The sequence below is a fragment of the Anguilla anguilla genome, chromosome 2 (genome assembly GCF_013347855.1).
Source record: "Anguilla anguilla isolate fAngAng1 chromosome 2, fAngAng1.pri, whole genome shotgun sequence".
Taxonomy (NCBI): Eukaryota; Metazoa; Chordata; class Actinopteri; order Anguilliformes; family Anguillidae; genus Anguilla; species Anguilla anguilla.
Window position 1 is genome coordinate 18,729,266 of NC_049202.1, and position 21,836 is coordinate 18,751,101.

The 21,836-nt window shown below is 47.5% G+C and overlaps 1 protein-coding gene across 2 annotated transcripts in view; it reads left to right on the forward strand.

The window, feature by feature from the left end:
• Positions 1–3,997: 3,997 nt before the first annotated feature.
• Positions 3,998–21,836, forward strand: part of LOC118221113 (PH and SEC7 domain-containing protein 1-like) — a 48,262-nt gene continuing 30,423 nt past the window's right edge. The window contains exons 1-9 of one of the 2 annotated variants that reach the window (XM_035405844.1): positions 3,998–6,004; positions 6,394–6,505; positions 6,683–7,214; positions 9,953–10,378; positions 15,696–15,887; positions 16,315–16,395; positions 16,849–16,961; positions 18,508–18,566; positions 19,622–19,711. In XM_035405844.1, coding sequence (XP_035261735.1) covers positions 4,025–6,004; positions 6,394–6,505; positions 6,683–7,214; positions 9,953–10,378; positions 15,696–15,887; positions 16,315–16,395; positions 16,849–16,961; positions 18,508–18,566; positions 19,622–19,711 — 3,585 coding nt within the window. In that variant the 5' untranslated portion in view covers positions 3,998–4,024. Of the gene's footprint in view, positions 6,005–6,393; positions 6,506–6,682; positions 7,215–9,952; positions 10,379–12,199; positions 13,127–15,695; positions 15,888–16,314; positions 16,396–16,848; positions 16,962–18,507; positions 18,567–19,621; positions 19,712–21,836 lie in introns of those variants that run through there. The other variant, XM_035405845.1, reaches the window with a different exon arrangement.

Below are 21,836 nucleotides of genomic sequence, written 5' to 3' on the forward strand. Positions count from 1 at the left end.
TTAGCCCGAGTGAAAAAAAGAGAGCCTTTTTTTATTTTTAACATCGCATTTACATTTTATCCATTCGTACAGCTGGACATACACTGAAGCAATGTCAGTGTCATACCTGGGAATTGAACCTGTGACCTTCAGGCACCTTACCCATTATACTGCGCTGTAGTTAGTGTTGCGTGTGCACATATGTGTGGATTTGCAAAGGGGCTGGCACAGCGTGCTCACATGCAGTGGCTGCAACAGGACAAGCGGACAGGAAGTGGGTTAGAGGGAACTGTGTCAGTGAGAGGCCAGAAAGCAGTAGTCAGACACTGTAGGCTTAGGTTAGATTCTGCAGTTTCTTTGAGTGCTGTCTTTGTGCTTCCGTGTGTGCTAATATTGTGCTGTTGCTAACTCCTCAAAAGGTGAGGGGGACATGAACACCACCTTCCCCGATAGTTCTGCCTATGCTTGAGGGTTGAATGACAGTCCAGCTCCACCTTTATTGTATCCGCTGCTGCCTATTTGAAAAGCACGCTGTGAGATGTGAGATTCCCATGCAAATGGGCAGGGACGCTTTAGGTCGTATTTCACGCTGTACTGCTCACCTCAGCAGAGGTGTACCAGGCTGACTCTGCAGAAACGGGAGAGGTTGGGGGAGGAAGGGTGGGGGTTGGGGGTGGGGTGGGGGGGGGGGGGGGGGCTGGCTAGCGTGCTGTTCATGTGACAGTCTGATTTGATCTGCCTTTACAGTTAAGCCCACGGTGGGACTGGGACCCGTGAAATAACCCCAAGAGGGTTATGCTGTGTTTGCTTGTGTGTGCGTGTCAGTGTGCTTGTGTTTGTGTGAACTTAACAGTCCTTTGAAAATGTAAATGATCAGACAAGATCATCTGAGGTGTTGAGGTGAAGTGTCCTTCATGTTTTGTGGGTCGACATTGAATCCTTGCAGTTATTATCTGAGGAGATTTTGTTACACGCGGTTCTCAAATAACAAACTGGATAAAATGCCGCAGAATGACCAATCAAGGGGAGTATTAGCATCTGTGAAAGTCGTATTCTGTGGCGGTGTAATAGGTGTAAAGTGTTCATTCCTTCTCAACGTCAGTGACCGTGAAACCTTGCCATCATGTCTTTTTTATCTTGTGCCTGTCTTTGAAGGACTAAAATAGCATTCATTGTATCGTCAAGCTGTGAACAAATTTGTGATGCTGCCATGTTGAGCTGGTTTTGGCAGCCTTCTCTCAGAGTTCTATAGAGAGAGAGAGAGAGAGAGAGAGAGAGAATGAGTTCATTCCTTTTCCTCCTCAGGACCAAAATAGCCACAAGTCACATGTTCGACTCCTCTTTTTTTTAGGTATTACAGTGCTATATAAACCATGTATAGTTTTTGGACATCTGACTGTCAGGATACAATGAAGTCTCTTTTAAAAATCTCTTTCTACTCTGCATACACCCAGACAGCATCCCCTGAGCTAATATTAGTGCACTTAGTGCTGAGAATCATGACCCACTCCTGATTATCAGTGGAGCAGCTCACACACAGGAGGTCTTTAGACTGATACTGTACTTGGAGATACGCCAGTATCCCATTGAGGCATATCACTTACAAACTGAACAAAGCTGTAACGGTGCTATATCTGCTGGTGTGACACTACATTCAATTTAGGATTTAAATGTTTTTTTTTCCCTCAGTATATGTTCACGTGAACGTAGTTGCAAAAACACAGGTGTGCTTCATTAGGAAAGGAACCAAGCTCCTGTAAAGAGATCGCCCCCCCCCCCCCCCCCCTACCCGTTTCCTGAAATTCAGATTAACATGCCGTGTCGGAGATCAGCATTAAATTAGGTGACTGGCCCCGTTGGAGTGACACAGAGCACAAGACCAAGGTTGAGGATCAGCAGTAACCGAGATGAGCAGAGACTTCCTGTCTCGCGACTGGTCCATCTGATGCCGAAGGAGGAGGGGAAGAATTCCCACTGCGTTCCGAGCAAAGAAACAAAGGCAATAGAGCGGGCTTGGTTTGGAGGGACGTGTGTGGAGGCCAGTTGTTTTAGACATTTTTAATTTAGACAATTACTCCTAATCCAGCAAATCCCCCTAAGGACTCATTAAGCAAGCATTGAACTTTCCACAAAGGAAAAACCAACAGGGCCCCCTCCCCACACCTTAACGAAAGTGAGCCATTCCATTTATCTTTTGTGAGTAATGGAGGATTGAGCTGCTGTATTTCACTCTATCCCACTTTTGAATGGTGCACTTGGAGGTACAGGTGTGGGTGGAGGTTTGCACAGATCAGACAGCAGTAGCGCCCTTTGACACCTGATCCCAGGGAGTCGAAGAGACCCCCCTCCGTGTCTGGAGGCAGAGAAGGCCGGTGGATTATGGATTAGCCTCCTGCTTTTATGTAATAAGGCGGAGGTTTATGTCCTAATCTCCGCTGCCACTGTCACTGTGTGGGTAGCACTGCCTGCCAGGCTTGTTCTTTTTCACCAAATATCTGGCAAAAGAGGATTAAGCACATTATCAAAATTGTACAATTCAATCTCCATATCGACCAAATCCGATCACATTGTCTCGGTGAAGGAGGGTCTGGGCTGAATGCAATGATTCAAACCAGTAAATATTGCTGCGAACTGCTGTCTGAGAGTCTAAACAATGTGTTAACCGGTGTACCCATGATGAGTCTATCACTACAATTGTAGGTGGAGTTTCAGTCAAGCAAGTGAAGCAAGAGCATCTTGAGATCACACAAGATCTTGCCATCTATTTTTGGAGGCTACTGTGTAGCTATTATACCCACTCATTTACATTCAGTCACCCCCTCTGCTCCACTCACCCAAGGCCAATTCATACTGTCCACATCTGCAAAGGCTGTAAGGCGATACAACTTTCACCATAGATGGCTGTCTACTGGTGTCAGCTGTATATGTCTGGCATCTCCAACATTTGTGTCCACTCCAGTAATGGGTAATATGCACCATTTTCCCCTGTGCAATGAGGAAACAATATAGGCATGCTTCCTGTGTCACGTGTGTCTTGTTCACATTCTTGGATTGTACCCTGTGCGCAGGCACTAAAATCCATTTCCAAAGGACAAAATATTCTATTTTTTTTCCTCTTTCAAAGTTTAAGCTTTTGGTTGCTGTAACTGGACTTCTATCTGAGCAAAGTATACGTAATTTTCAAGAGCTGGTCCCAACTGCAGAAAAACATCACCATTCAAGCTTTCTGTTTGTAACTAGTGACCTGTTTCTACTCTGTATTTGGCATATTTGTTATTTGTAGGTGTTTGCACTACAATATGACTTAATGCACTGGAATGTAAAGGGTTGTGGTTGGTGACTGTTGTTGTTTCCTGCGACTTACACATTTTTCTCTTTTTCCATCTCTCTCTCTCTGTCTCTCACTTTCTATCCCTCACTAGCTCTCATTATTTTTTTCCCTTTTATACTCTGCCTCTCTCTATCCCACTTTTATGAGGACCATGATCCAAGATTCAAACTGCTTCTTTTTGGCATGACTTTTACGATGTATGGTGCTGTCGAAGCAGGGTGACTCTCCTAGTCTTTCCCCTACCCTTTCCCTTTCCTTCTCTCTCCCTCCTCTCTTGCCTGCTTCCTTTCAGTCTCTCTTCCCATCTCTCTCACTCCCTCATTCTCTCTCCATCTCCCTTGCTATCTCCTTCTTTATCTGTCTCTCTGAGGGAAGTGAGGGAGAAGTGCTGGCTTTCCTGGATGAACAGAAGACCTTGGTCTGCCTGCCTGACCAGTTCTGACCCTGGTCGTATCCACGGTGACCAAAGCTCAGTGGGTTAAGGTAGAGCGATCACCTCCGGAGGAAAGAGAAGCAGCGGCTAAAACAAACGGAGGAAGAGGAAAAGGAAAGGAAAAGGGGGGGGGGGGAGGGTCACGCTTTCTCTCTCCATCATGCGTTGAGGCCATGTCCCAGTCCAGCAAGGTCTTTCACGTGTTGGTGGAAGTGCGGTCAGTTCCGGGGGGGGAGGGGGATGGGGCCGGGGATTTGGAGGTGGTGGGCACCGCCACACCAATGGGGGAGGAGGTCCGGATGCATGGAGCAGCCATTCCTGGGGCCAACAGGCATTCGGAGGGGGTTCGCGGCATGAGCAGCGGCGGTTTCGGTGGAGACAGAAACTTCAGTCCCTCTAGATCTCCACCCACCAGCTCCAAACACAACCCCGGCGGGTCCTCCTCCGCCCTCTACCAGCAGGGCCTGTCGTGCAACGGGATTGGCCGGCTGCTCTCGGCGGTGCTGGATCCTTTGGATGGCGATGAGGGCGTGGCGGCACCACGCACTCCCAAGTACGAGGCCTCCCAGGGACGGGGCCCGCGCCCGTCCACCGCCACCTCGGGCGAGCGGGGAGGCGACGGCCAGCGATCGGTCGTCACCTTCAGCTACATCGAGAAGGCGAGCGTGAGGACGGTGGAGAGCCCTCAGAGCGCCCCTCGCCGAACCGCGCCGGCCCGCTCGGCCGACTCCCCGGGCCTCCGCCGGTCCGTCGAGGGCTCGCCGCTGGCCGCCGCCGCCGCCGCCCACCCCTGCAAGAGGACGGGCGCCCCCGTCTACTTCTACAGCCCGGATTCCTCGTGCCACTCCAGTCCCGCGCTGTCGCTCCGGGCCTCGGGGGGGTCCCGCTCCGTCGCCAGGGTCGCCGCCCGCCAGGCGTCGGAGGAGCTGAGGTCGCCGGTGGTGAAGCGGCGTGCGGCCGACGGCCCCGCGGAACGGCTCCGCCAGCAGTCCCGCTGCCAGTCCTGGGCGGGGACCACGGACCCGACGCGAGCCGCCGGCACCCTCCCCGGCGCCCGGCCGGGCGGAGGTCCGGACTGGCTCAACCCTCCGTGCGACCTTCCCAGAAACCCAACCGGAAAGCGCCCCTCCTCGGGCGCCGCCTCGGCCACCCTGCCCGCGCTCGGGGCCGACAGGCCCCGGGACGTTCCTGCGCAGAGGCCGGGGGGCAAGGCGGGGCCTGGGAGCGACCCGCTTTTGGCCAGGAGGGTGAACCTGCCCCCGGGCGACACCTTCAGCAGCGCGGGCCGGGGGATGAACCAGCTGAGCGGGTCGAGGGCGGCGTCCCCCGCCGACAGCCCCCAGACCGGCCGCAGGCTGAACAACGAAGCTGCCAGACCCTCCGCGGCCTTTAAGGAGGCCAGGAAGTGCCCCTCGTCCTCCAGCCAGGGGGACTTTCTCGAACCGGGAAGCCCGAGGTCGGGGTGCGGGACGCAGGAGCGGCGGCAGGACGGGGGGGCCGTGGAGAACCGCCTCACCGTGATGAACATCCCTGTGGACTGTGTCCCGGAAGCCAGCTCTTCCGCGGGGCCTGAGCAACACCGCGCCCTGCCCGTGCGCGACGCAGATTCGGGAAGCAGAGAGAGGGTCCCCGCGGGGTCCCCCGCCCTCCCCGCCCGACTGCACAGGTCCGACGTGTGCCCCGCGGACGTAGCCTCTCCCCTGAAAGACCCCCGCCTGCTGAGGGCTACCCTCCGGGTCACCGACACCCCCACCCTCCACCGCCACCAGCCCCCGCAGTACACGGGAGAGAACTGGTCGTCCAGCCCAGTGCACAAGCTGGTGATGAAGGAGAGCCCGGAACCTTCCGTCAGGCTCTACGTGGAGCAGCGGGGCGGGGTGCCCGACGTGGAGGCCCCCGTGAGCTGGACGTCCCGTCAGCAGTGGGGGGGTGCGCTGGGATGGGGGGGCGACAGTCCGAAGGTGGGTCAGCAGGCCGAGGGGCGTGTGGGCGGTGCTTCCCCTGTTCTGTTGCGGAAAGAGGCGGAGCTCCGGACCAGGGAGGCTCTCTTGCTTGGCCCGGTCGTGCTGGACCACCCCCAGGCGGGCCAGCCGCGAGACGCACAGCAGTCTAGTTTGGCCCCGGGAAATTGGAGTGTCCCAATGAAAGCTGAGGGGGAGCAGCAGCTAAACTGCAGAGGGGAGAGAGGCTGCACCTCACCAGAGTCCACCCTGTCCAGTCACAGGAGCTTTGAGATGGGACACACTACGTCAGGCATACAGGTGTGGATTAAGGGCTCCTCTTGTACAGAGCTCATCAATGTGTGTGTGTGTGTGTGTGTGTATGTGTGTGTATGTGTCCGTCTATGTGTGTGTGTGTGTATGTGTGCATCTATGTCTGCTTGTGTGTGCGTGCATGTACGCGCATGTGCATGCATATGTCCATGTCTTTATTGTTTGTGTGTGTATGTGTGTTTGCCATGTGCACGCATATGTGTGTGTCTGTGTGTGTTCATATTGTACAGCGTTTGTCTGTATGTGTCTCTTAGTGATTAATTAGACATAAGCAAATGAGCAAGCCTATCTAATAGAATGCACAACTGTAATATTTTCTGTGCCTTCATTTGACTGTAAACTAAAGCTTTTTGTGTGTGTACGCACGTTTACTGCAGTCGGACAGCGGCATCTCCTCCATGGGTCCCTCCCTGCACTCCCAGAAAATTGCTCGCGCCAAATGGGAGTTCCTATTTGGGACACCATCTGGAGACAATGCCGGCAGTAAAGGTATGAACAGAGACCCCGAAGGAAGGACAAATGAGCACAAAAGATGTTTTCACCGTTCATGTTTCTCAGATAACTTATGAATTCAAAATAACTTTTTGAAGGAAAAGAAAAGGTTGTAAATGTTAATGATTACTTGTGGAAGTAAATTAAAATGCTGTCCTTCTCCTCCTCCTCGAGATAACCCCGATGCTTCCACGACGCCCCCTAGCGGTACCTCCAGCGAGTCTCCGACTCCGACGCCCCCGACTTCCCTGCCCCTGGAGGGTCAGAGGTCGGCGAACCACGACGTGCAGCACGTGGAGGTGGAGCTGGTGACCCCTCCCCCAATGGCGGAAGGGGCGTCGCCCAAGACCGGCATCATCCGCCGCACCATCAAGTACTCGGAGACGGACCTGGACGCGGTGCCGCTGCGCTGCTACCGGGAGACGGACATGGACGAGGTGCTGGCGGACCAGGACGAGGCCGACTCGGCCTTCGGGAGCAACCGCAGCGTGCCGGGAACCCCCGGCAGCAGCCCCCTGGGGGGGGCGCCGTATGAACACATGGACGGCGAGGAAGAGGAGGAGGAGGAGGATGAGGAGGAGGAGGAAGAGGAGGAGGAGGAGGAGGAGGAGGCGCTGAGCTGGTGCAGCGTGAGGAGGCGTGGGGAAAGGAAGAGGCACCGCAACCCTCGGGACGAGAACGAGGCCTTCAGTGTGCTGCTGAAGAGGTGAGTGTTCATGGACATACACACACAGTCACACATACACACACACGTGCACACGCACACACACTCGCACACACACTCACACACACACACACACACACACACACGCACGCACACGTACATACACACAGACACTCACACACACACACGCACATACACACACATACACACGCACACGCACATACACACACATACACACGCACACGTACATACACACACGCACACACACACACTCACACATTAGCATGCACACATGCACGCGCACTCAAACACACACACAGACGCACACGTGCACGCACACTCGCACACACACTCGCAGACATGCATATACACACATGTGCGCACACACATGGTTGATGGACTATGGATACTAGAAGATGAATGCTTTGGGGGAAATCAATACTGCATTGCTCTGAGAGGGGGGATCCATCTCTGACAACAGACATAATGTTAAAAAGACCCAAAAATAGACTTAAGTCACTGTTTGTGTTTATCACTGTCATGGTGTTCTAACACTGCTGTAGAGACTTTTTATCAAGATCATTTTTGTTGCTAGTGAGCTGAAACTGAAGAACAGATGTTAGTTATCCAAATCAAATCAAATCAAATCAAATCAAATCAAATCAAATCAAATCAAATCAAATCAAATCAAATCAAATCAAATCAAATCAAATCAAAAAATTATATGGCATATTTCACACAGTTTCACAAAATACAGTATGTTTCACAGAAACCTCTGGCATAAACCCCTACAAGAGCAAGCCTAGGGTGGCAGTGACAAGGAAAAGCTCCAGGGGTGGGACCTTCGGACAAACCAGACTCAAGGGGGGAGCCCATCGTCTTCTGATTGGCTCAGGGTGTGGGTGGCTTTTACTGACCAACAGTGTCAATCAGTCAGTGTTCATGTTAATGAAATTAGTGGCAGCTAGGTGACAGTCTTGGGGCGGTGGCTGGGATGGTGGGAGAGGCCAGGCGGCGATGGAGGGGAGCGTCAGGCTGCGATGGAGCCGTGATGGAGCCGCGATGCACCCCCGCAAATGGTGACAGTGGGGAGGCCCGACAGCAACGGTGGAGGAGTCCAGATGACAGCATTCTGGGGATTTGGGGAAAGTGCCCTGCTGGTGGTATGGGGAGGAGAATTTTGAGAACAGGCAGTTAGGAAAGTGCAGTAGAGCAGCAGGAACACACAACTGGGGGATACACAAGTGGCCCCACTAGAAGTAATCTATAGCTGCATAGCTACTAGGACAGAGATTGGGACCATATACAGTCATGGGAGGGAAACAACCCTACCTGCTTATCAAGAGCCAGCCCAGGAAAAGTGGGGCCTTAGCTGTTGACAGGTGACAGTATGGAAAAGATGCCACCCCACAATGCTCTATGACTACAGGCCTCTCCCACCCTGTCTCCTGGCTATAAGTGATTATAAGCCTGATCGTAAAAAAGTGTTTTTAATCTAGACTTAAATATTGAGATTAAATATCTGACTTCCTTATAAATTTTGGAAGGGTGCTCTACAGTACATCTATTATTCTATTATTGCAAATTTTCAATTGAATTGCTTGTTTGTCATTAAATCTTAATTCAATTACTGTTACAAGTTAATAGGATACAATTACCTGGCTAACCTTGTAAATTTGTGGGGGTTTTTTTAAGCGATTTTGAGAAATGAATTAGGCCTGATATCTGTGTCTGAAAGAAACCGTTTTCACAGTTGACTTGGAAGAACTCTGGGCCTCTGTGCCAAGTGCTGTTGTGAGTATGTGGTACTCTCTCTGACTCTACTAGCAGGGGTCTCCAGACTTCACCCCCTTATCACTGAGCTTTCTGGGCTAGCATAGGTTTCTGACTCCACACTTCTTGGGTGGCAGTGTAGTATAATGGGTAAGGGACCGGTCTTGTAACCTAAACGTCACAGGTTCAATTCTGCCATTGTACCCTTGTGTAAGGTACTGCATGTATAAGCCTGCATTGCTTCAGTATATATCCAGCTGTATAAATGGATTCAATGTACATACTGTGTAAAAGTTGGGTAAGTTGTTCTGGATAAGAACGCCTGCTAAATGCCTGTAATGTAATGTAATGCCTCTGACTCCACCCTCCTCATCACTGTCTCTGCCCTCTACAATTGATCTGGGGCTATTTCCAGTCGCTTATTTTATCTGTCCTTGTCTCATTGGTCCTCGCCTGACCCAGAAATCGATTGAGATCCGCCATCTTCAAGGACATTCCAACCCTTTAAATGCTCTCAAACTCCACCGTCCTCTACCCTGACCCTTCCTCCTCCCCTGGGGCTCATCTAAGGCTCAGTGGCCACGTATCTACAGTCAGGCTCACCAGGTCTAGCTAAAAGCTTGGGGAAGTTTGTGGCTAAAGTCTCATGGCAAAGACTCAGAATTCTGTTCCGTTAGCTAGTGCACTGTCGAGCCTCAGAAGAGGCCAGTGTCACTCTGTTCACTTTCCATATGATGACTGTTAACTTTTGTGTTTTGATAACTGATAACAAGCTTACTGTTATAAACCCTCCTTTGACACCATTACACTGATTGGCCTGATAAGAATCATGTGGATTAGAAGGGCCAAATATGCAGGCTTGGGGTACTGAGAAGGTATAAATGAATCACTGTCCAAACCCAGAAGTGGCTGTGGAAAAGCAAGAGCACCGATTTGCACTTGCTGACCTTACATGTATCACTGTTGTGGAAATTCAACTATTGCCTCTGACCCCTCCCTCTCTGCAGGCCTTTAGACGGGTTCCTCCGCGGCTACCCCGCCCTCAAGTCCCCCATCCTGGTGTCGGGCCCCCGGCTGGCCGCGGAGGACTCCTTCAGCCGCCATTTTGAGAGCATCATGGAGTCGCACCGCGCCAAGGGCACGTCCTACTGCAGCCTGGACAGCGAGGACCTGCTGACCTCCAGCGGCCAGTCCATCTTAACCTTCGACCTGCCCACCCTCACCCCCGAGGTGCAGTGCCAGACCTACCAGAGCGCCCGGGAGATCGTGGGGCTCAGCTTCGCCCCGCTGGCCCGCAGGGAGACCCCCAGCGGCTCGGTGGACACCCTCGCCGCGCTGGACTCCGACGCCACCCGCGCCCCGTCTAGCGAGCGGCTGAGTACCTGCTCCGAGGACACGCCCTCCTGGGGCTGGTACAGCACCCTCTCTCCCAGGTCAGTGCCCCCTCTGACCCACCTGTCCCCGAAATGCCATGAAAAATAGATCACAAGCGCCATGGCATCACGCTGACAAAGTGTTTTAACAGCACAAGCTGCACAAATGCTCTCACCATTAGACTCTCCACACTCTCTGAGTTTCCACCTCGTTCTGTTCATTTTGATATCAAGGGCATAGGCATATCCCCACATTCTTTTGAGGGGGTCGTGTCCTTGATATTGAAGCCTTGTGATTTTGTGGTTACAACAATTCAGTGCTTCCTTTACTTGTATATATTAGCACAGTTTCACTCAGATGACCCAGCAGCACCCCTGTTTATTCCTCTGCACATTTGTAAGTTGCTCTGGATAAGGGTTTCTGCTTAAATTATTCCCTCCCAACATCCAGAAAATAGATTTATGATAGCCCTTGATTAGGGGAGACACTTTTCTCATATGTTTCTGGTCCAGTGTTTACACTTTAGACATAAGAAGATAATAACTAGTCATATCAGTGATGCTTTTCCTGTCCTGGGTCATATTATACATCTCTCAGGTCTGAAGAATAAATACAATGCCTTCATTTAATGTGAATATGGAAGAACGGATGTGAAGGAAGACAGAGAGCATTTTCATTGATGCTTGAACGCACCATGTCACTCTCACTTGACTCGGTCCACCACACTGATTAAGGCAATTTCCAGAACGTTGTGCACATTGTGCTCCAGCATAAATAAAACTAGTAGTCATTTTGGAATATTCTGATAAGTACTGCCTGTTTCTTTTATGTATTTGTAATTTCTGGATTCACATAAAATGTATTATCATACATTCTGACACTTTTAGACTTTCATTCACAAAATTTTCCCACTAGATGGCAATAAAGGGCCATAGTTTTGTGGTGGAATGCGATCCTTTATTCTTTTCCAAAGAACTGCTCTTAGCTGAAAGAGGAGATTGTGACGGCAGGAGTGTGTTTGTGCATTTGCTTATGCATGTATGTTTTGTGCATGGATGTAAGTCGGTATGTGTGTGTAACTGTATATATATATATATGTGTGTGTGTGTGTCTGTGAGTGTTTATGTTTCTGTGTTTGTGCTTGCGTGTGTGGGCACGTGTGTGTGTGTTTGCCTCCTGCTGCAACCGCTTGGCTCCTTTTTTCCGGTGAAGCTGGTTCAGTGGTGGAGTCCAGCCAGCCTTTCTTGGTCTCCGGGGAACAGCTGATGTGACTTCCTAATATATTGTGCGACTTGAAGGGTTTTAAAATAGAAAGAAAAGGACAAGCAGTGACTGGGCCGTGGGTTCTGTGAGCTGCCTGTCCATTTGACTGCAGATTAGAACAGCAGGAGCAGGATTATCGCCAGACCAGAAGCACACTGAAGTACATGGAAGACTTCAGACAGCCTCAAAAAACACAGATAAGTTTCCATTCTCATGGAGCACTGTAATCCTGTGAGATCCAGAGAAACTGTAACATCAAAATCACAGCCTGAAGTACCGAAGCATATTTTAGATGTTTTTGAGAACTATCAATAACTTTGTGGTGATGAAAGTTTTAAGATGAAGTAGGAGTGTACTCTAATCCTCCACCCTACCTCCTTTTGCAATAATTATAGAGGTTCATTGTGTTCTTTTTCGCTCAGTACCATGAGGAAGTAACTAATTATTTCAGCTATTATTGGCTGGAGTGGAGAAGGCAGTTGTTAATTCACACACAGCCACTGAACTGCATTGTGACAGCAGTTTAATTAGACAGAACGTGCATGTCACTCTGACCTTGCTCAGCTCAACTGTCATGCTCACAAAAGACACTCCCCCCTACCAAAAAAAAAAAAGAAATAAGAAAAGAAAAAAACCAACGCTCTCCCCTACCAAAAAAACAAAACAAAAACCTGGTAATTACATTTTTATTTGTTATTCTGGACGAGTTTTGAACAAGTCAAGCAGCATTCCTGCTTCTCATTGGTGGATTCTTCCTGATGGGGTGTTCTGAAATAGAAGGAGTAGCTACTTAATGAGACAGAGAGTAAACAGAATGTCAGAATTGTCGATATTGCTAATTACCAATTTAATTTACATTATTTAATTTTAGTAATTTTATTTTGTTTAGTTTTCTTTTAGGTTACTACTGATACTTTTAACATTCATCCTAATGAATTATCAATAGTTTTGTGTTGTTTTTCCAATAAAGAATATTCAAACTCAAATGAACTGCGTAAGAAAGAGAGAGAGGGTGAGATGAAGAGTGGGAGCAGCACGGAGAAAAAGAGCGTGAGGGATTTGAACAGGAAATCTCTGATGCCAGGTTTTGAGGGATGAGTAGAGAGAGAGAAAGAGAGGGGGAAAGAAAATGCCCCAGGGAGAAAGAAAGAGGAGGGGACAGAAGAGAAAGCACTGGGACGCTGTGTTGAGTTGGTGAGGAAGTGGATGCGAGCTGAGCGAGAGAGTCAACACGACTGAAGAACTGAAATATCGGCTGACTGAAGGACTGGCTGACTCATAGGCTGACAGGGGTAGGGACTGACATACTGAAGAACTGACAGACCGACAGACTCAGGAGAACTCAGGAGATAGGGCCTGCTGGAGTCACCATGGCGATGGGGGAGGCAGGTAGGATGCAGACTGAGGCCTGACGGCATGACCACACTGAAAGGTGGCGACTGCGTGGGGAGGGGGAGGGGCAGGGGTAGGGCAAGCTCCATGAGGAGCTGGCAGGGCGTGGCCGTAGAGGACAGGCCCAGCCCCCTACGTCACTCCAGACGCAGGTGAGTCTCAGCTCCCCTCCCTACCCCATTTTTGATGCTTCTCTCTGTCCCTGAAGGGGGTCTGTGGATTGGACAATGTTACTGGAAACATGGTATAAAAGTGTTAAGGGGAGGTACCACAGATGAGTAGGGAAAACAATTCATCACGTTTTATGTTTTTAATGTGGACACAAATGCAAACATTTTTTGTATTATGACTTATATTTTTGTAGGATCATATGCAAATTAGCTCATGAATAATACAAGTTCAAACTTTGCATATTTGTTAAATTAGCATATTAGTTACTTAGTCATATATTCGTTTTCTTCTCAGTGGTTAATTTTTCTGTTTCGATGTAATGAATAACTCAGGAGCTGGTAATTAACAGAGGGTTTTTTCTAAATTTTGTTTTATTGATGAATATTCAAAATAACCCCATGTACTGTATATGCCAAGACAAGCTTCTGTAAATTACCTGCTATTTTGGTTAAGAAGCACCATGTTAAATTTGGTAGCTATGTCTTTAGTTTTGTTCAGGAAATACGTAATTTAGAGAAAATGGCTGTTAAAGCTCATTTTGTCCTTCGTTATACTTGATGCGTCTGGTATAAACACATCTAAATGAACTATTTGAAGTTGTTCTGATAATTGTTTCTGGTATTATATGAGACTACGGTAGTTGTAGATGCTAAATATCATAATATTTTAAAATGCATCTATCCAGCCAAAATGATTCTTTTCACCTGTGGTGTCTCCCCTTAATTCCGATCCCCACACCTAGTAGCTGGGCGAATGTCTTGTTTGCACAGGAAATGTACATCTGTCAATGTGGAAATTATGAGGCTTTGTCCAGCATTGGGCCCCTCCTGGTGTTTTTGCCTGAGTGTGTTTTCATTATCGATTTATTGAGCTATTTATTGAGTCAGACAGAGCACCTGCTGTTGGTGGCAGTCTTTAATGTGCTGTGGGCTGGAGCAGAAGATTGTTTCATTACTGTAAATGTTTGCCATAGGAATGTAATCGTGTGTGATAAATGGGTCATTCAGTGTATTGAATAGCTTTGGCTAGTCTAAAGAGCATCCAACACTGTGGCCATGCTTGGTCTTGAACACCCCAAGGCTGTCTACAATAAGGAAATAAGGAAAGGCTATAATTAGTTTATAGTCCCAACTCCTTAAAAGATAACAAATCACAGTAATGGCACTACAAATCAGTACGCTGATCATCTCAATACAAGAATAATGATGTGATAAGCAGCGATGATATGGTATGTAAGGCTGTAATTCCTACACGGATCACCCATTATGGATGTGAAAGCCCTCAGGTTAGAGCTGATAGTCTGCACATTAACCTCATATTCATTGTTTCATTTCAAATCCAATGTGCTGGAATACAGAACCAAAACCAACAAAAATTGTGTCACTGTCCATATACTTACAGGCAGCACTGTATATAATATTTTGTGTTTAAATTGGGGAGAAGAAAAAAATTCATTTTAAAAAACCACTGAGAAAGTATAGATTTTTTAGACATGACTCTGTTTATGCATTGTGTTGTTCTGTGGTGGCATACATTATGAATACGCTGCCAAAATGTGGACTATTAAACAGCACATTAATAAGGAGTATACATTAGTGTCCTATAGACCGAACAGATTTATTAAGTTTTTAAAGCACAGCTGAGCTTTTACCGCCTGTGGAACTGCGACATGTGGTGTCTGCTAATGTTCACATTTCCCATGTGTGTGTATTTTCGTTTGAGGAGTTCCAAATTTAGCACCGCAAAAAAAGAAAAAAAAAGAAAAGATGTGCATATCAGTGAATAATTGTGATTTACTATCCGCATACTTAGTAGCTAGTAAATACCTCCATAAATGGAAAACATGAGGTGATGCAATTTTTTTGAATCCTGGGGCTAATTATATATCTAACTGTCTAACTATCCTTAGTAAATCTGTCCCCTAATTTTCTTATTTACCAATATGAACACACAAAGTTAAATGCTGTTATTATGATAATGATGCACGTGACAGTAAAGTAAGAAGTAGATTTTAAATGCGTTTTTAGAGTAACTTTGGCTCTCATTGTGTCATCTCTCTCTCAACTCATTGCTAGATAGAGACTCCTTTGTTTGGTCAGCTTCTGTTTGTCCTGAGCTGGTGGACTGCAGGGCAGAGAGAAGCCAGCAGCAGACTGCAAAGCTTTGAGAGGGCGTGCGAGCGCGCGTGTGACCCTACTGAATGTTGCACTGATGGGTCAGGCCTACAGTTGCAACTGGGCCTGCCAAACTGGGGGAGAGAAAAGGGGAAGGAAACATTGTTGACCAAAAATGAACTAACTAGCTAGCTAGTTAGCTAACTAACTAAATAAAAAAGTAAACAAATAAAAACATGCAGAAGTATTTCATCAGAGTTTAATACTAAAATACTGTGAAAAGTGACTCCCCCCTCCCTCTAAAATTCAAATTCAAAGATGTGTTTTCCCAAGGTAAAACAAAGAAAATACATTTTAAACTATGCCACCTTTTTAATAATAATAATAATAATAATATTGCATATTCTCTGTCCTTGTCTCCCCCCCCCCCCCTCAGAGAGAGGCCCCCCCGCGCAGCGGTGGACTCGGACCTGGATCGGGACCTCAGCGAGCTGCTGGGCCTGGGAAGCACTGACACCCTGACCAATGGCAGCAAGGCTGACCTGGAAGCCGCTAAACGATTGGCCAAGCGCCTCTTCACCCGGGACGGGTTCAGGAAGTCCGATGTGGCCAAACAGCTGAGCAGGAAGTGAGGACTCTGATACCATTCCCCCCGCCCCCCCCCCCCCCCCCCCCCCCCCCCCAAATCTGTTCTGCCTCTCAGCACACAGTATTCTATCTCTACTCATGCACAGGCCTGTACTGATGCCCCCCTTAAAGCCTGACCTAGTTTCTAATGGCAATGCCCTTCCCATCTCCCTGTCAGTAGTGTCCTGGGAGGGACCCTGATAAAAGTAATGGTTCTGTGATGGTGTAAATGAAACAGAATATGGATTTCTTGATTTGATGATGGACACACTCTAAGGAATCTCTGTCTGGGCCTCTGCTGTTTTCCCCTGCTAGAGATGCCTGAGCTGATTAGCAGGCGATCGAGTGGCGGGAGTGGCTTTGTAAATGGGGGGCGTGGTCAAAAACTGACGCCGTCTTTCTCCCTGCCTGTGCTGTTCTGCTTCCAGCAATGACTTCAGCCGCATGGTTGCCGAGGAGTACCTGCGCTTCTTCAGCTTCACGGGCATGACCCTGGACCGGGCGCTGCGGTCAGTGTTTAAACACAGTATCACGGCTCATCTTTTGAGGCACGACATAAAAAAAAACATTTATCCTGGTTTTTTTTTTTTTGCATCCAAAACAAGGTTGGGTTTCTGGCGAAGTTTATGCATGTGTATCATTTATTTCATTTTTTTCTCAACTTTTTAGCTCATTCAAATCATAGCACTTTAAATCTAGGAATGGTTATTCTGTGGTTGGACTGCCATTAAGTTGTTTTCCTACTCAGTGTAATGTGGAGAACACTGCCCTCTGGTGGTAGGCAAGCATAGGATTATACCTAGCTTGCCCAGTGAAGGGCACAAAAATATGTGAAGAACCACGTTTTGGATGGAGCGGAAGTGATCACTCTCCCTGTTTCAGGGTCTTTGGGTGTGTTTTGTTCGGTGAGAGTGAACTGTTCATCCCTGCCTCCCTCCCTCCCTGTCCCCTCTCTGTTTCAGGGCCTTCCTGAGTGAGTTTGCCCTGATGGGGGAGACACAGGAGCGAGAGCGTGTGCTGGCTCACTTCTCCCGAAGGTACATCTACTGCAACCCCAGCTGCACCCTGTCTGAAGGTGAGAGGGTGCGTGTGCATGTGCGTGCATGCGTGCGTATGTGCGTGCGTGCATACGTGTGATAGAGAAAGGAGAAAGAATGATAGAGAGAAGGTGATTTGTATTTTCAATCATTTATGCATATATTTATCATTGCTAAACACCAACGTGTTTCTCACTTCAGCTACTTTTTTCCACACCACTCAATAGACCCATAACATTATATATTCTGATGGAGGATCAGTTGTTTTGTTTCCTTTAAGTGGAAATGGCATTTTCCATATGATCCTCTTACAGTATTACATTGCATCGTGCATTTGCTTGGGGAATGACCTTATCCAATGGGGGTTTAAACAGCTTATGGCTCTACACATGATCCATTTATATAGCTGGATATTTACCGTAGCAATATGTGTTAAGTACTGTGCTCAGAGGTAATATGACCCCATTTGGATCATATACTGCGACCCCCCATTCCAGCCCTTTCATATTAGCTCTGCCTCCACGACTGCCAATTTCCAATTTCAATTCGATTTCGTCATTATCCGACATTTTCTATTCTGTTAGCAAATAGCAAATGCAGGGCTAATTTGATGTACTGCAAATAATGTTTTGTTTGACCTCCTAGTAACAAAATACTTTTGTCTTCACATGGACTCTTCCCTTATTGATGGTAGCAGTGTTACTGTGAGCTATATAAATGATTTAGAGCTGATTTTGGGTGGATTCATTTCCCTCTGTGCGACCAAGTCCCTTAACGAGCGTCAGGCTTTGACAAGCTGTCATGTAGTGGGCAGCTAATGATCTCTAATCTCAGCTGCCACGGTTTCCTGTGTTTGCCTGTCTTAGAGGCCAGACTGTGGTAATTGAGTCTATATTTGGTTAGCATTCATCAGAGCTTTTGCTTCTGTCTGTGCAGACATAATTGTATAGTCTGTTTAGGAGCAGTTAGCTTGCAGAGTGGGCTAGCCTATTAGTGAGGAAACTCAGGAATTTAGATTTTCAAATTTTATTATACTGCCACGTTTGGCCTTTTTGAATATTAACTCTCAATTATGTAATGTTTCATTGAAATATATTCTCTTAGATTTAACCTGATTGCTTTAGTGTTTCTTTTCTCACTAGAGTTCAACATGAGAGAATTCTGGGTGCTTGCTGGAGGAATTATGATTTAATGGGCTCTTTGCTTCCCTTTCAAACATTAAAATGGGTTTTGATGGTGAAAGAACTGGCACCAGGTTTTGACTGGTATATTTTTGTGGAATGTCTTTTTATAGTGCAAAGCATTTGAAATAAACCAATTTTAATAAATTATTTTCATAATGAAACTTCCACATTTCGCCAATGCTTGATTGAAGCAGGCATAATTGTGCACTAGCACTACCAGACAGCATTGTTGTTTATTGTGAGAGGTGGCATTATTAATTGCCAATTTCTGACAGTATAGAATAAAATACTTTTTTGAAGGTGGTTAAAATTCCTGAAGATGCACATTTTTGTTTCATGGGCATTTTCTATATTTATTTAGATATTTATTGCTCTTTTTATCTCTTTATTTTGTTTTCAGACAGTGTCCACACCCTGACCTGTGCCCTGATGCTGCTCAACACTGATCTTCATGGGCGTGTGAGTGTCTAAAAGGGAGAGATCTAGAGGGGTGGCGGGGGGGGGGGGGGGTGAGGGGTGAGATGCTTAATCAGACAGGAAGCGTTCTAGTCATGCATCATGCTACAAAATGGGGCAGTGAGGACTAATACCACAGAGGGAACTGTCATTTCTAGACGTAACGTACAGTTAAATTATGAAAACAATGAAAAAACCAATACCAGTCAGGTTTGAACCCCTAGACCATAGAACTGCATGAAAACCAGAATGACAAATCCCTAATTTGCAGATTTTGATAGCTGTTCCAGTTGCAATGCGGTACTGTGATTTAGGGGTTTAAACTGCAGCTGAGCACGATGCAACTGACCCTAGATGTGCTGCTGTGGTAGACGGTAGGGAAAATTAGCCTCTAACAAATCTGTGGCCGGACCTGGATGCAGTCTCTGGGCTCAGTCAAGGCTCACACTGTTGGTTGTGCAGACATAAATCCAGTATCCCCATTAAAACTCATGCATGTGAAGGACTATGGGTCCCCCCTCTTTCCCCCCTTTCTTCAGTGCAAAAATCTAGGGCATTCTCGGGCTCTCAGTAAGATGTGATGGAAGGCAGATGATTAATTGAGATGTTTAGCAGCTGGTCAGATGGAAAACCCGGCCCTTGAGGACTGGAGTTGGATTGGATCTGAGTGTGGAATCCAGCATCATTCCATGTGAACAGTACAAGTTGAACGGTACATGCTGAACGTTTTTTGCCTGGAGAAAGTATGCCCACACAACAGTGAGAGGGTACAAATGGGGTGCCCAATCCTATTCCTGGAGATCTACCCTCGTGTAGGTTTTCATTTCAACCCTAATTTGGCACACCCTACTAATTAGCAGCTCAACGAGATGTCGAGCTGTTGAATGAGGTGTGCCTTGTTAGGGTTGGAATGAAAACCTACAGGATGGTGAATCTCCAGGAACAGGATTGGGAAGCCTGGACCTGAACTATGGCTGCTGTGGGATGGGAACGGAAGGAGCGGGTATGGGGTAAACTGGAGGTGCAGTGCTGGTGACCCTCTGGGCTCCCCCCACCAGAACACTGGCAAGAGGATGTCCTGCCTGCAGTTCATTGGGAACCTGGAAGGGCTGAATGATGGGCAGGAGTACCCTAAGGATCTCCTCAAGGTGAGCCAGCCACACACACACACACACACACACATTCACAAACAGACACATACGTGAATTTACAGACACACAAACGTGCATGCGCACACACTAACACACACATGCACACACATACAAACACATACACACACGAACGCACGCACACACATAGCCACACACACACACACACGCACACACACACAGATACACACACACACACACACACACACACACATGCTCTGCTCTGAAACCCATGACGTCCAGCCAGCAGCTGCTTCTGCTCACTCTGCAGTCCACATTTTAATCACGCACAGACACTGGCCTGAACAGGAAACGTCATGTGTAGCTTGTGCCGATAGGCTGTTGCTGCCTGATTGGCCGGAGGGAGTCTCAGGTGCATGATGAAATGTGTACTAAAATCCCTCCCCTTTCCTAGGCAGTCATATTGAAGTAATGTGCTGCAATGGGGCGTATCCACACTCAAGAACTGCGCTTTAACAGGATGAGCCACCCAGCAGGCCACACTAATGTGATTCTTACTCATCATTGCGTGTTGATTAATCATTGACTGAGTTTCAGAAATGACGATGCGGAGCGTCTCTCTGGGCTTTTGTTACAGGCTGTAATTTCCCTCTCAGTTAATCTCTTCTGAGCTCTTGGATACTAATGGCATATTCCACCTGACTGCAGGTGCACCGCTGTGGTGCGGCTCACACTCTCTCCCGATAAACTTCACGCTGCTTGTTGATTCGATTTCGGCAACTGTAATGTGCAGTCGTGCTGCAGAGGAGCTGTGCCTTCTGGTTTGATCAAAGCGAGATCAGCTGTGGGGAGCTGCTAGTGTTTCATAAAAAAACCCGAACGTCTGTGTGTGTGTATGTGCACTTGTACTGTGTGTGGTTGTGTGTGTCTGTGTTCGGGTGGGTTTGTGTGTCTTTGCGATTGTGTCGGTTTGTGTGCCTGTGTGTGTGTGTTTGTGATTGTATGTGTGCAAGTATGTGAATTATGTGTGTCTCTATGTTTGTGTGGGTTTGCGTTTGTATGCCTGTGAGTATTTGTGATTGTGCGCGTGCACGAGTATGTGCGTTTTGTGTGTGTGTAAGGGGTGTGTCTGTATGTTTGCGTGGGCTTGTGTTTGTGTGCCCGTATGTGCTTTTGTGCGAGTATGTGCTTTTGCGTGTGTGTGTGTGTGTTCGTTTATCTGTGTGTCAGTTACAGCTGAATGGTTTGTGCTGGCATGCATTGCTGTGCCCAGTATGGTTACCGGAATGCCATGCCAGCTGGCGGGCACAGCTGTCCCTCTGTGACTTTGCTCACACCACTGCAGCCAAGCAGGCCTTGGCCCCAGCAGCTTTTGGACTGCTTTCCAGGGATAAACAAGAGACCCTGTGGCATTGGCAGACCAGTAGGTGGTGCTGTTCCCTCAGCACCACTATCCTGCTGCATATACTAGAGCTCTTCATACTTTGCACCTTTAAAGAAACAGAGGCACATTTATAGTAATATTTAAATCCAACGGTTTTCCATCACATGTGATCTGAGTTGGGGTACTTTGGGCCATCTCTTTTGTGGAGGGTAATCCAGCGAGTTCTTAAAGTGTGTTTGTACCTCTACCTTGTAAAGAGCGGAAGGATTATGACTGGTCCTGTCGGTGCATGCTCAGAGAACTCATCGACGTTGCTGTATAATTCTCATTACTTAACATATTCAGATATCATCAGCCTACTGCTTAACTGTGTGATTAGTCTTTACTGAATTTTGGAATAAGCCCTTTAGCCTAGGGTTGGCATTTTATTTGCACAAAAATATACATTATTATTATTATTATTATTATTATTAATAATAATAATAATAATAATAATAATAATAATAATAATAACAATAATAATAATAATAATAATAATAATAATAATAATAATATGGCAGCATGGAGGAGCAGTGCGTAGGACTGTTGCCTCACAGCACGACGGTAGCACATTTGAATCTCGGTCAGGGCCTTTGTGTGGGTTTCCTCTATAGTAGCTCTCCTCTTAACTCCCACAGTCCAAAGGCATGCAGGTTAGGTTAACTGGACAGTTGAAATCATCCTTAGGGTAGGAATGTGTTGTGTGGGCTCTGCGAATGATTGAGGTCCTGTCTGGGGTGT